General features: G+C 36.6%; 1 protein-coding gene across 1 annotated transcript; it reads left to right on the forward strand.

Annotated features, from left to right (window-relative positions):
- The first annotated feature begins 8875 nt into the window (after positions 1-8875).
- On the forward strand, positions 8876-14164 carry LOC137745123 (calcium-dependent protein kinase 13). Its single transcript, XM_068485008.2, has 7 exons — positions 8876-9897; positions 11397-11540; positions 11654-11806; positions 12174-12289; positions 12383-12550; positions 13343-13573; positions 13684-14164. The coding sequence occupies exons 1-7, from the start codon at positions 9276-9278 to the stop codon at positions 13831-13833; spliced, it is 1584 nt and encodes a 527-aa protein (XP_068341109.2). The 5' UTR covers positions 8876-9275; the 3' UTR covers positions 13834-14164.

Below are 14164 nucleotides of genomic sequence, written 5' to 3' on the forward strand. Positions count from 1 at the left end.
TAGGTCTGTTCCAATGTGTAAAGGCTCTCCATGGCAATAGACAATTCAATCCCCTCAGGTGAATAACAACTCTCCTTAATGAACAGTAATTGCCTATTGCATCTCCACCCATAAACTGAATTACTCAGGCACATCGTATTAAAATATTAGTATTTTTTTATTTTATAAAATAATAAAAAATAATTTTATTTGTAATTTCGGATAGGATTTTTAACCGATCTGCTCAAGCCACGTGTCATTATCCAAATGTACAATTTTTGGTGATTGATTTTGATAAGATTTTTATCCAATTCCATCACACCATGTGTCATTACCTATTTAGAACAGTTGATGATAGATTTCTGATAAGCTTTTTAATCAATCCCATCGTGCCATATGTCACAGTCTGTTTACAATCTTTAAGGATAGATTTTGATAAGATTTTTAACGAATCACGGTGTGTCACGTGGCATAATCTAGAACCTAATCCTTTCTTTTTTCTCCATGTAACCCACCATCCATCCTAAGAAATCACACACCAAAATCAAAATCTCTCAAAATCTCTATCTTTATTCATAATTTCTCCATCATTTTTACAATTGTCTTCTTCAAGGATGTTGTGAGAAATCGATGAGCAAGAGAAAGAATTGTTTAAGCAAGAGGAAGAAATGTTCAATCTCTAGGAGGGAGAAAATGAGATGGAAGATAAGAGGATGAGGAGCGGAGAAAGATGGAAGATGAAGAATTGTTGTCGAGTCATCCAAGATATGGTTGAGATCTCTAGGCCCAGGTGTTCAACAAACATTAATATAAGCAGGCAAAAACGAGGTAAGGATCTCTTGGACAATTATTTTGACCGTAACAATGCATTCCCAGATGCGTACTTTAAACGTCGTTTTAGAATGCAACAACATTGTTCACCAAAATCATGATTGTTGTTTGCAACCATGATTCTTACTTTGTGTAAAAGAATGATGCTTTTGGGGTCATGGGTCTCATTTCTGAGCAAAAAAATTAATGTTGCCTTGCAGATGCTTGCATATGGAGTATTTGCAGACCAAGTGGATGAGATAGTGAGGAAGGAAAAATCAACCATTCTTGAGTCCCTGATGAGGGTTTACTCCACAATCGAAGTTATCTACACCGAAGAGTACCTCCAGAGTCCCACGACAAAGGATCTGCAAAGACTTCTAAAGAAGGGTGAGACGCAAGGTTTTCCTTGCATGATTGGAAACATCGACTGTATGCACTGGACCTAGAAAAATGCCCAAGTGCATGGCAAAGAGCTAATGGAGACAGAAAATGAGCCAAAACTATCATTTTGGGGGCGGTGGCATCATTTGATAATGGATTTGGCATGCTTTTTTTAGTGTTCCAGGAGCTCAAAATGACCTCAATGTCATTGCCCATCCCCAATGTTCAATGATGTTTTGTAAGGAATAGCTCTTCAAGTCACATATACAATCAATGAAACCGTACACTTAGGGGCATACTACATAGCAAACGGCATCTACCCAATGTGAACATCATTTGTCAAAACAGTGTCATGTCCACAAAGTGAAAAGGAAAAACACTTCGCAAGATGTCAAGATGGGTGTAGGAAGGATGTGGAGTGTTGTTTTGGTATCTTCCAAGCTTGTTGGGCGATTGTCAGGGGTGTTGCCAGATTGTTTGATGTAAAGGCGTTTCGATCCATCATGATGATGTGTATCATTCTTCACAACATGATTGTGAAAGATGAGTATGGTTATGATGCCATTGATGAATTTGAACCAAACACGATGAACAATTCCAAAACATACCAGACACAGTGAACAATTCCAAAACATAGATATATTGTGCTCATGACACCATCGAAGACCCCGTGCAACACGAGCCATTGGAAAAGGATGGATGTTACAATAAAAGGCTCATTCAACGATATACTTCATTCCAATCTTCATACTATCACAAAGCATGGCAATAGAGCACTTGTGGGATTGAAACAAGCTTAAGAAACTTAAAAACAAGCTTATGGTGGAAGAAGAATGCTCTTAGTTTGTTTGGTGTGTTTTCCTAAGTTCATTTGGTGTGTTTTTTTAATTTTATTTGGTCTGTTTTTAAGTTCATTTAGTGTGTTTTTTTAAGTTTATTTGGTGTGTTTTTTATGAGGTTTATTTGGTGTGTTTTTGTAATTTATTTGGTGTGTTTATGTTGTTTGAATAAAGATGCTCTTACTTTAAATGGAGTACCAAATTAAATAAAGATACTCTTAGTTTAAATAAATGACTAAATTAAATAAATACGAAATTACATAGAGTACCAAATTAACTAAATACGAAATTACAACCCAAAGTGAATGGAAAATTATGGGCTCTAATTTTACAACAAATTCCCCAGTCATCACCTAACCAATTTGTGGTGCTAGGACCATCTCCACTTGCTCCCTCATCTCTTGCACGCCTTATTCGCACCACGTCCGGTTTCTTCGAATTCCAAAAATATTTAGAATTCGGAGACATTTTTTCTACAGCCATGTTCATAATGTCATGATTTTGTTGAGCCTTTCTTTCTTCTCTAAGCATCTCCTTTTCTTGCCTAAGTAGCTCTCTTTTTCTTTCATTAGCTTGAAATAATCTCTCATTAGCTGTAGTTTTTGTCTCATCTCTAGCCTTATCAGCTTCAAATTTAGCCACTTCTTGCGCCAAAGTCAATTCACCTTGGCGAGCAAGTTTTTACATATATTTTGCATAATCATTCATGGAAGAACTCTTTTTTTTCTTTGAAACTCTGTATTTGGTACAATCTTTGACAATATTCCAACATTCCTACCGGTTGATTGATTTGTTTTTGTTCTTGTTTTTTACATGGTAGCAAACTTGTTCTTGAAGTGTCCACACAATGTGGGAGAAGAAAAAAAATTATAATCAAAGTAGTTAATGTGAGTTTAGGTATAATACAAACAAATAAATAATATATTGTTACCTGATCTGCGTAATTTTCGCCACTTCAAATATTAGTACTAGATTGTGCCAAGGCGTCTCTCCAAGAAGTAAACGATTGGTTGAGTATTCTCCAATGACTTGTGAGAGATTGTTCCGTTCTTCTGCTACTAATCTTCTCAAGAAAAAAGGAATGAATATTCTTCCACATTTCTCGCAACTGCATCTCATTACCCATAATTGGATCATGAGTAGCTTGAACCCAATTAGAATACAATGTAACATCTTCAATAATCGACCAATTTGCACTTGCATCATTGGCCATTTTTTTGCAAACAAAAGTATATGAAAACTGTGAGAGAAAGATTAGAATGTGGTTGAAAGTATTTGAAAATATGGTGTAAGGTGGAAGATAATGGTAAAATATTTATTATAATAATAAAAAATTGAAATTTTTTTTGGATTTTTTATTAATTTTTAATATTTTATTAAATTTTTTTATTAACTTAATTAATTTGTACCGTTGGATTACAAAAAAAGGGTGTGATATCCACACACCATTTTTGACTTCTCACACCCTTCTAATTTTCGACCGTCGGATCAGATGAATTGAAGAAAATCAAATGACAGAAATTAATAAGGGCCGTGTAAGAAGTAAAAATGGGCGTGTGGATAGCACATCTCTACAGAAAATTTGAAATCCGATAGTCCAAATTGTGATACGTGGCATAACGGTAACATATCAAATTATTTATTTATTTATTTATTTTTAAAGCCGAAAAACATGGACCATTGATATGGAAATCAAACGATTAAAATTGTGTCTCTTCATCTAGCCGTTGGGGGAGGTTTGAATTTTTTATGACCGTTGGAAATCCAATGGTCCAGAAAAAAGAGCCGTTGAAAATCCAACGGCATAAAGGAAGCCACGTTGCTCCCAGCAACGACTATTGAGCAGGGTGCCACACAGCCCCACTGCCTGCAATCTTGTTGGTGAAGCGCCCCCCACGCGGGCGTGTTTTGGTTTTGCACTTGCTTTACGCAAATTTTTCTATAACGTGGCTGACGTCAGCCTTGCATCATTTCTCCCCAGGCGCTTAGGCCCTGACCTGCGTCTGAGCTCTCCCACGGGCTCCTCCTCAGTCCAATAGCCCGTATGGGTTGGCGCCACTTTGGCAAGCAATTGGGTTGCAATTGAAGCCAATCCACAAGGCAAATGCCCACAATGGAGTTGCACTTAGAGAACGAAAATGATACAAATATTTTTCTCCAGTAGTTATATTTGTTGATTCTTCTATAATTTATTTGATTTAGCAATAAAGTGTGTGGAATTTGACCATGGTGAATTGAGCAACAAAAACACAATGCACTACGTTGCTACAGACTCACAAAACAATTAGGTGGGAGCATGGATTGCATTTGTTATGTCATAACCCCAGGGATGGGCAACAATTATAACGGGCTGGTAACTGCGGTTATTTACCCATAACCGATTATGTTCATACCCCCATAACCGTTTATAAACGGTTAACCATACCCATAACCATGTACCTATTTAACCATAACTATGTACCCATTTAACCATAACCATTTACTCGTTTTTGAACCCATTTATTCTTTTTTTTACCCATTTACCACTTTGTTCACCCGTCTACATGCTTTTTTTTTTTTTTTTAACAACTTGAAAATTACAAAAGAAAAATTTGTCATAATTTTCTTTTTCTGATAAATAAACACCGTTATAGGTACATTTTAGTATGCATTTCCCTATTTTAATCATTAAAGTCCTCATACAATTCCAATAATTGAAATAATAGTTTACGAACGATATTTTTCTGCTACACCCAAACAAGTCTTTAATTATAATCCATATGATTACAAAGTAAAACTTCTAAAAACAAAAAGTAGTTATTATATTGAATACTAGATGACTCATTTGCATTAGGCAAAAACCAAAGAAACTATCCTATAAGCATTCATAAACAAATAAATCAATAATTAATCAGATAAGTATGAAATCGGAAAGGTAAAACGCACCTTATGGGGTGAGGAGAGAGAGATGAGCAGCGAAGATGAGAGAGAGATGAGCGGCTATGGGTGGGCAAAATACTCATGGGTTTGAGTAACCGCGATTACCCGTCCATTAATCCTAGTACCTTTTTTTTTTCGTTTCTTTTTACCTATGCTTTTTCGCGTAATTGATATACAACATGAAGTCGGTGCTGTGGACACTAGAGTTCATGTGAAATGAGAGATAAGTGAAGTGACGGTTCGTATGCATTGGTTCACTACCCGAAAGTTATTTTTCATGGGCATTGGACATAATATAAGTTCATGCCTTAAAAGCAACTAAATATTAGTTACTTCTCCACTCTTCGATAAAAACTTAGTTAAAAGCGTTGTACAAGCACACCTACCCTCACGTGACAAGTTAATTACATAAATATGGATATTTGCATTTATAATTGAATGGTGTACATGTAATATAAATATTTTTGATATAAAAATGCGTTAAACGACAAGGGTTCGACAATGCTCAGAAAGTAAATAACCGAGTTGAATGAGTTTTTCTTTTTCCTCTATATGGTTCTTTAGCTGCAGTGCATTGTATACTTCCTTGGTGACATTGCATGTTGCCTTTGTCCAACTTTACAGAGGCACTCGTGCCAGAACTGCTTTTCCCCTACAGTGAACATACAATTTTGGCAACTCCACAAAGTAGATCGAGTTTTCTATTGGAAGTCTAAGTCACTAGCGCAACTACTGCAGAAAGATTGAGTTTTCAACTGGGGAATTTCCTTATAAAAGCGCAACTACTGCAGAAAGATTGAGTTTTCAACTGGGGAATTTCCTATAAACTCAGAAGGAATGGAGTACCATTCATGGTGAACTGACCTATTTAGCACATGCCTTTCACCACAACAGTATTTTGGTATAGAGTAAGGACTGAATTTGTTATGTCATAGCCTTTTGTTTTCTTTTCGTTTCTTACCCATGCTTTTTTTGCGTAACTGAGAAACGACATGAAGTTGGTGTTGTTGATACGGGATATCACGTGATGAGAAATATAAATAAAAATAATAGATGACTGATATGTATACACCGACTGCAAGTGAGTTATTAATTTTGTGGACAGTATGTAAGTTCATGCCTATGCACATCTAGTCGGATTTTCAGTTGCATCTCCAATCTCGATATATAAAACTTAGTTGAAAAGTTGTGCGAGGTAAGATTCACATTAGAGGAGACGGTGTATGCAACCGAGATAGCCTAAGTTTTCTTTCACTTCCTCTTCAACTCATTTCATAAATATTGATACTTGAATGGCAATGTTTCTTCAGTGGTGTTAAGTAATTAACTAGAGCTGGATGAGTCTTTCCCTTAGTGTACTTTGTTGTGATATTTGCATGGAATTGACATTCAGATTTTTGTGTTCGAAGCCGACGGATTCAGTAATCCTGACCAGTTATTTTAATTCCTGCAATCCTCATTAATGAACCCATTTCATTGGGTCACTTTTCACAAACTAAGGGTTCGAAGCGCTCTTTTTCTCTTTTCCATGGCCCAAATCTCTGAATCTTTTGGCTCTGGATGGAGAGATCCGGAGAGGATCTTCACTCATTTGCATGGTGCTTTTGTTCCAACTTTACAGAAGCACTTATGCCATAATCGCTTTTCCTCCTCATTCAACATTTTGAACAAATAATTACAATCACAATTGGAAATGTAACCTTGTTTTATACAACATATCGGACCCAGCAATTCACATAAAGCCCATTACATTCAAACCAATCATAGAATATTGTTGATTTAAGCCCCCACAAATCAAGTTCTTCTAGGGAAGCAAAAGCAAATTGGAAGCAAAATCAGAGAAAAAAAAAAAAATGCTGAAAGCCGGTTGGTGGAGTGTCAAATGAGACCCACTCAAAGGGAGAGAGACGTTGACAAGAAGGCCCCCTTTAATCTCTAATCCACGGACAACAAGCAACATCTTCTCTTAATTCTAGCACTCACTCTCTTTTGTGTTTGGCTTTTCTCATGGTGCTCCAATTATTCTCCTTAATCTCAATTAAACACTCATAACTTATGTATTATAATTCAAGGCCAACACCTTCCTTTATCTTTACGATAAAACTGAACGCACTTGTAGTTATAGTTTAAATGGTTAAAAATATTTACAGCTGCATTTGAGGTCATATATTCGATTCTCTTTGTATTAAGACAAAAAACCTATGTAGTATATAGTTACAGAATGAAGCCCCTACAAAGCACTTGAGGTTAGCTCACAGTTAAGAAAGCTGAAATAACGATTAAAAAAGGTCCAGAGTTCAATTACATGTAGTTGTAGCTTAAAAGGTTTAAAACATTTACAGCTAAATTTAAGGTCATATAGGCTTGGTTTGGTACTGAGGTGATTCTGAAAAAAGCTGGTATCAAAAAAAGCTGGGAGCTGTTTTTGTGTTTGGTAAACTTTCAGCTTCAGTTTTTTTTCACAGTTTTGGGTGAAAAAAAGCCAAAAACAAGAAGCTGTAAAACCCAGCTTTGAAAAACCGGCTTTTTTTTTCACATCTGTTTTACATAAAAGTTTACTAAACACTATAATACTGCTTTTTTTTTTTTTTTCAAAAGCACTTTTACAAAAAAGTTTACCAAACACTCTGCTGTTTTATTTCACAGCTGCTTATTCTCACAGCACAGCAGAAACAGTTTTTTTTCAAAGCATAGCAATACCAAACCAACCCATATTCGGGTCACTTTTTCTATACTATTGCTTGTATCAAAACAAAAACCCTACGTTGTATATTGAGAGAGAACGAAGCCCCTACGAAGTCCTTGAGGTTAGCTCACAGTTATAAAAAGCTGAAATAACGATTAAAAAAGTTTAGAGTTCAATTAATTGTTTCCATTTTCGCACGTTACCTTGCTTAAGCATATTTCCTTGTTTGCTTGAGTTCTTTAACTTTTTTCTTTCTTTCTTTTTACCAGTTATGGCATTATCTCCTTGATGGATATTTTAGTATCCAATTCTCATCAACGATCATGTTTTTTTCACGTTTTCCTTTTAAAAACTAATTGCACTGTTTTATATCCATAATTAATTATGAAAAAAAGAAAAGAAAAGCAAGGGATGTTTTCAACCAAACAAAAAGCAAAGGCTGTTTCGAGACGGAAAGTGGCAAGCAACTGGTTAAAGCTCTCAATTATCATACTCTTACATCACATAAAACTCTTTTAGACAACAAACGTATATAAAGTATCTTTCACAATAACTGATTACGTTACTAGCATGTGACCTATAATGAGAAGCGTAGTATCCACATAAAATTCTTTACTATTCTACTTTACAGACACAAACATAAGAAACCCAAAACGCCATCAATCTTGTTTGTGCATTTTGAGAAGAACATAATGAGAGGGTGGAGGGAATAGGGTCTAAAAATTACATAAAATATGTAATAGAATTTAAGAATTGAGACAGAAATGAAAATTCTCTAATTAATTGAGGCAGAATAATCAATAGCCAAAAGTTTAGGGGCACGGAAACAAATTTGATTATTTAATTAACCCCTGTCATTCTGTCTGTTCTTCTGGCGCTGCTATCTGGCCTCTCTGCCTTCTAGCAACAGGTGTTGAGTTAAATATAACAAAAATTAATTAAATTGCAAACCCAAGGCCAACAGTAACACTATTAATTAATTAATTCCCAAGTAAATAAATAATTATAAACAACCCCAACGTTCAGCCTTATTAAAAAGACCAATTTATAAGAAACGTGTGATGCTAGTCGAACAGAGGTTGAAATATTTATATGAGTTTTTCGGTTTTAGAAAAAACTAGCTACTGTAACCAAATCACTAAGTAATTTCCTTTTAAAAAAATGTAAAAAATCCTATACGTAACCTAGTACATTATCAATGAAGAAGTTATTTTAGAAATAATTAAAATATTTTGCTGGATTAATTTGTGTGTAAGTTACTTTCGTTATCATTCATTCTCTCCGTTTTTCCCCCTCTTTCATGCTCGATTACCCGACAAAAATCGCAGAACCAAAGAAGAACATAAAATATTCTCCAAATGTTTAATATTTTATTCAAAATTAAATTCATAAAATAATTAAATCTCCAAGAAGCCATCACTCCTCACTTCTTCTCTCTACAGCAACGGTCCACCGTACACCCTCACTCTCACTTTTCCAATTTTCTCTCTTTCTCTCTCTAAAACCTCTTTGATTTCACAGTTCAGGAGTTCTCTGCTACTTTCTCTCTCTACCTCCAGGCTTAGGGTTTCGGCATTATCATGTGAAACCCTAGCTCGCCCAGGGCTAGTTAGGGTTTTGGCGAGATCTGTACAGAGCTACCGACCGCGGGCGTTGCAATGGGAAATTGCTGCAGATCTCCGGCGGCCGTCGCTAGAGAGGACGTAAAATCTAACTTTTCCGGGCACGATCATGGAAGGAGGGACTCCAGCGCCGGGAAGAAGGCACCGACGACGGTGTTGACCGGCGTGCCGAAGGAGAATGTAGAGGAGAAGTACCTGGTGGATCGGGAGCTTGGCCGGGGGGAGTTCGGCATCACGTACCTCTGTATTGACCGCCATAGTCGTGAGCTTTTGGCTTGCAAGAGCATTTCGAAGCGGAAGCTCAGGACCGCTGTGGACGTCGAGGATGTGCGGCGCGAAGTGGCGATAATGAAGCACTTGCCGAAGAATTCGAGCATTGTGAGTTTGAAGGAGGCTTGCGAGGACGAGAACGCTGTGCATTTGGTGATGGAGTTGTGCGAGGGCGGTGAACTCTTCGATCGGATTGTGGCGAGGGGGCATTATACGGAGCGGGCCGCGGCGGCGGTAACCAGGACGATTGTTGAGGTTGTGCAGCTCTGCCACAAGCACGGAGTGATTCATAGGGACTTGAAGCCGGAGAATTTCCTGTTCGCAAACAAGAAGGAGAATTCGCCTCTCAAGGCCATTGATTTCGGCTTGTCTATTTTCTTCAAGCCAGGTACGATTCGAATTTCGAATTTAGGGTTTTTGAAATTGAGATGCTAAGCTTCAAATTGAAGATTTTAGGGTTTTTGAAATTACAGATATATATATGTATGTATGTATGTATGTACATATATATATATATATATATATATATATATGTATGTATGTATATATGTATGTATGTATGTATGTATGTACATATTATCTTCGAATGTTTTGATTGACTACCCTTGATACTTAGTTGACTTACTATGATTGGGTAATGAATTGTATGGATTATTTATCTTGAATGAATTGTCTGTTATGTAGAATGTGCTGCGATTTGTAAGTCTTGGACTGAGGTTGGACTGAGGTTGAACTGAGGTTGAACTGAGGTTGACCATAATTTATAGTAGTTAGACAGTAGAGTACTTACATTTTTGTTATTTAATCTGTTGTCCAATACTTTGCGAAAGTGACTGCCTTTTCAGCTCTTAGTTAAAAGAGTCATATTTCAAAATTGACATTGTTGCAATCGAAGGTTTGAATGTGTAGCAAAAGCATTCATTTGGCTTGGTACAAGTTAAAGTTACAACATATGAATGCGTTTGGCTTTATTTGTTACTTTGATATGCGAGTCTAAAGGGGTGATGTGCGGAAAAATGTGTTGGCTGGGTTTGCTGTAATGCATCAGAGAATTAAGAGAATGACACACCAAGTTAAAACAAAGTGTGGGAGTTTAAGAAATGAAGGACTTTGACAATTAACATAATAAGGTTCTAATAATAAACTTGTAACCTTGTTATCTCAGTTCCTGTTAGGGAAGTTGCATTGTTGTTGCAATCAATTCTCGCTCGTATATTTTACACTTGTGTCTGGACTTGTCACACACATACATTCCTTCCAAAGATTTTTTTGTCTTTGATGCTCCAATCTTGTAGATTCCTTGTGTATGTCAGCAAATAGTGCTAAAGAGACCTTAGGTACTTGAGGCTGGAATTTAAAGTTCTCTTCTGAAATGAGTTAGGAAAAAAAAAAATCTGATATCGCTCCATTCATGTAATGACAAAACTTGAAATAGTTCTTCAAATTAGCTGCCAACAGAGCAAGCCAGTTAACAGCGCTAAACAGACATTGAAAGAAATAAGTTTTTGTTAAACGGAAAACATGAGGGTTTGAAGAAATGCATACACAAGAACCAAAACATGGATGTTTGAAGAAATAAGCTTTTCGTTATTTGATGTGAAATAAAGACTTTATAAAGTGTAAATGCTATGAGTTACAACAATATCATTTAACTGTGAACAAAAAGTCCAAAATAACTATATTTCTCCTAATACCTTTTGTGTGTGGTAAGCAGGAAATTCCGAAGAATTGTTACTGTTATTGATAACTACAACATTGCAAGATTGAATTTCTGCTCTTTTCTTTTTTCTTTTTCTTCCAAAGTATGCTAATTGTGGAACATTTTCTTGTCATATGTATGAATGTTGCTATTTTCTTATAACTTCTACAAAAAAAAAAAAAATTTAGGTGAGAGGTTCTCAGAAATTGTTGGAAGTCCATACTACATGGCTCCTGAGGTGCTCAAGAGGAATTACGGGCCAGAAATAGATATATGGAGTGCAGGAGTTATACTGTATATTTTGTTGTGTGGGGTGCCCCCCTTTTGGGCTGGTAATTATATCTCCCATTTACTCTCTCTTTCTCTCTAATATCTTCCTTACCCCCTCAGGGAGGGGAGTTTGCTCTGTAAAGACTTCCATTTTACCTTGTGTACTTCTATGCAGAGTCTGAACAAGGGGTTGCACAGGCAATTCTACGTGGGCTGATAGATTTCAAGCGTGATCCATGGCCCAATATTTCGGAGAGTGCCAAGGGTTTAGTTAGGCAAATGTTGGAGCCAGACCCAAAGCTACGATTGACTGCGAAGCAAGTTCTTGGTATTGAATCTCTTTGTGTTATTCATATACTTTGTGGTAGGGATCTGTTGCACAATTTTAATGTGGCAACTGAGCAAGCTCCCTTGTTTATATTATGAGGAGATTATGCTGTTAAAAAGGCTAATGTATACTTCATATATATCAAGTACTGCTTTTAACAAAACTCTAGATGGGTATCTTGGTACATAAAAGGATGACAATATGACAGTCTCCAAATGGAGGAATGCTTTTGTTTTCCCCTAGATTACTGGTCAAGAAGTATAGGAATTTTTTATTGTTTGTCCTGTATAAGAATTAAGAAGAACGTGTAGTTGTCTCTTGCTTGCTTTTAGTTAGTACTTAATGTCATAGTTTCTCCTTTTTTCAGAGCATCCTTGGCTCCAAAATGCTAAGAAAGCACCGAACATACCCCTTGGAGATGTTGTCAAGTCAAGGCTTAAGCAGTTTTCAATGATGAACAGATTCAAAAGAAAGGCCTTGAGGGTTGGTAGACCGCACTTACAAACTTTCTAATATGTTTAGTGTATAAGTAGCATGTTTCAATGCAAGTACTAATTTATGTGGAACTTCAAACAGGTTATTGCAGATTTCTTTTCCATTGATGAAGTTGAAGACAGCAAGGAGATGTTTAAGAAAATAGACACTGATAATGATGGAATTGTTTCAATTGAAGAATTAAAATTTGGACTTCGGAATTTTGGATCCCAGCTTGCCGATTCTGACATTGAATTGCTTATTGAAGCAGTGAGTATTGCTTCATCGTTAACTCTTATTGAAATTAGCTCTAGCATCACAACTATTATATAATCCATTATACATCAAGCAATTAAGTTATATTGCTAATGATCTTTACATGGTTCTCAATTTGTTTAATAGACCAAGACCTATCCTCCAATCCATTCTGTTAAAAGGGATTAATGTTATGTTAATTAGACATGTTCTCAGGGTGGGGGTGATAAAGCAAATACACATTAGTTAGATACAATATTTGTGAAGTATCAAATGAGTCTCCGCACCTAATGACTTAAAATTTTTGGGTTAGATATTCATGTATTACGTATTTAACAAATTCAACCTATGCACTTTATAAGATCAAGGGCAGTCCTAGGAAACAAAACATTTCTTCTAATGAATATGACTAAGTCATCTGTAGGTCCGATTATAAATTATTCCTTCGTGGAGATTGGTACTACCGTACTAGATGCATTCTTAGATTGTTTGAGACATTCATCCCCAAATGGGCCCAGATTTCTAAACCCTAAACTTTCACTTTTTAATGTTTTGATGGGAAAGGTAATGTAGTAGTAGGGAAAAGGAACAGTGGGCAAAGGTGATGATAAAGCATATATTGGTGTATTTATATTGTTTTCATGGTTTCATGCCTTGTTCGGTAGATTAGTTATGGCTGTGTCATTGATTTTCAATGACCTTTGTGCCTGCAACATGGTCACTTTTTCGAAAGTACTGAATGGGAAACATAATTTCCATTGGTATATCACTCTTCTGGTTTTAATTTGGCTAGTTTGTTGGTAATAGGTTGATACTAATGGGAAGGGTACGCTGGACTGTGGAGAATTTATTGCCGTGACCCTCCACCTACAGAGAATGGCAAATGATGAGCATCTTCACAAGGCATTTTCCTACTTTGACAAGAACAGCAACGGCTATATTGAGCCAGACGAGCTCCGGGATGCATTGATGGAGGATGGGGCAGATGATTGTACAGATGTAGCAAATGACATATTTCAAGAAGTGGACACAGACAAGGTGAGGACCCGAGGAGGAATTGCTTGTTACACCTACTATGATATTGTGATGACAGCTCTCGTTTTCTCGGTCAATTTGTGATGAAAACTGTTATTGATTTGTTGATGCAGGACGGGCGTATCAGCTATGAAGAATTTGTCGCCATGATGAAAACCGGGACAGATTGGAGAAAGGCTTCTCGGCATTACTCAAGAGGGAGATTCAACAGTCTAAGCATAAAGCTGATGAAGGATGGTTCCATAAATTTGGGGAATGAGTGAAAGCATAGACAAGTTTGGTCATTTGGATTGTTGATGCAAAAGAAGTAATTCGGTCTTTTCCGGCACATCATCTGCTTTGCTTTCTTTTGTGATTATTGTTAGGGTCCCTTGATTTAGACGGGGCTCCTTTTCGCTTGGGTGCCATACAAGTTGGATCATGGAGGGGGGGATGGGTATGTTCGTTTGTCCCTGCAATCGTTTAATGGTGTAAAAACACGGTACCTCGTAGCTACGGCACGCCATGTATTTATGGTTTTCTCTGTTAATCCTGTCCATCCAACGTTTTGTAGCTGTACTTTGGTTGATCATATTGGATTGAATTATGTCGTTA

Source organism: Pyrus communis, chromosome 12 (genome assembly GCF_041283825.1).
Source record: "Pyrus communis isolate YQ-2024b chromosome 12, ASM4128382v1, whole genome shotgun sequence".
Taxonomy (NCBI): Eukaryota; Viridiplantae; Streptophyta; class Magnoliopsida; order Rosales; family Rosaceae; genus Pyrus; species Pyrus communis.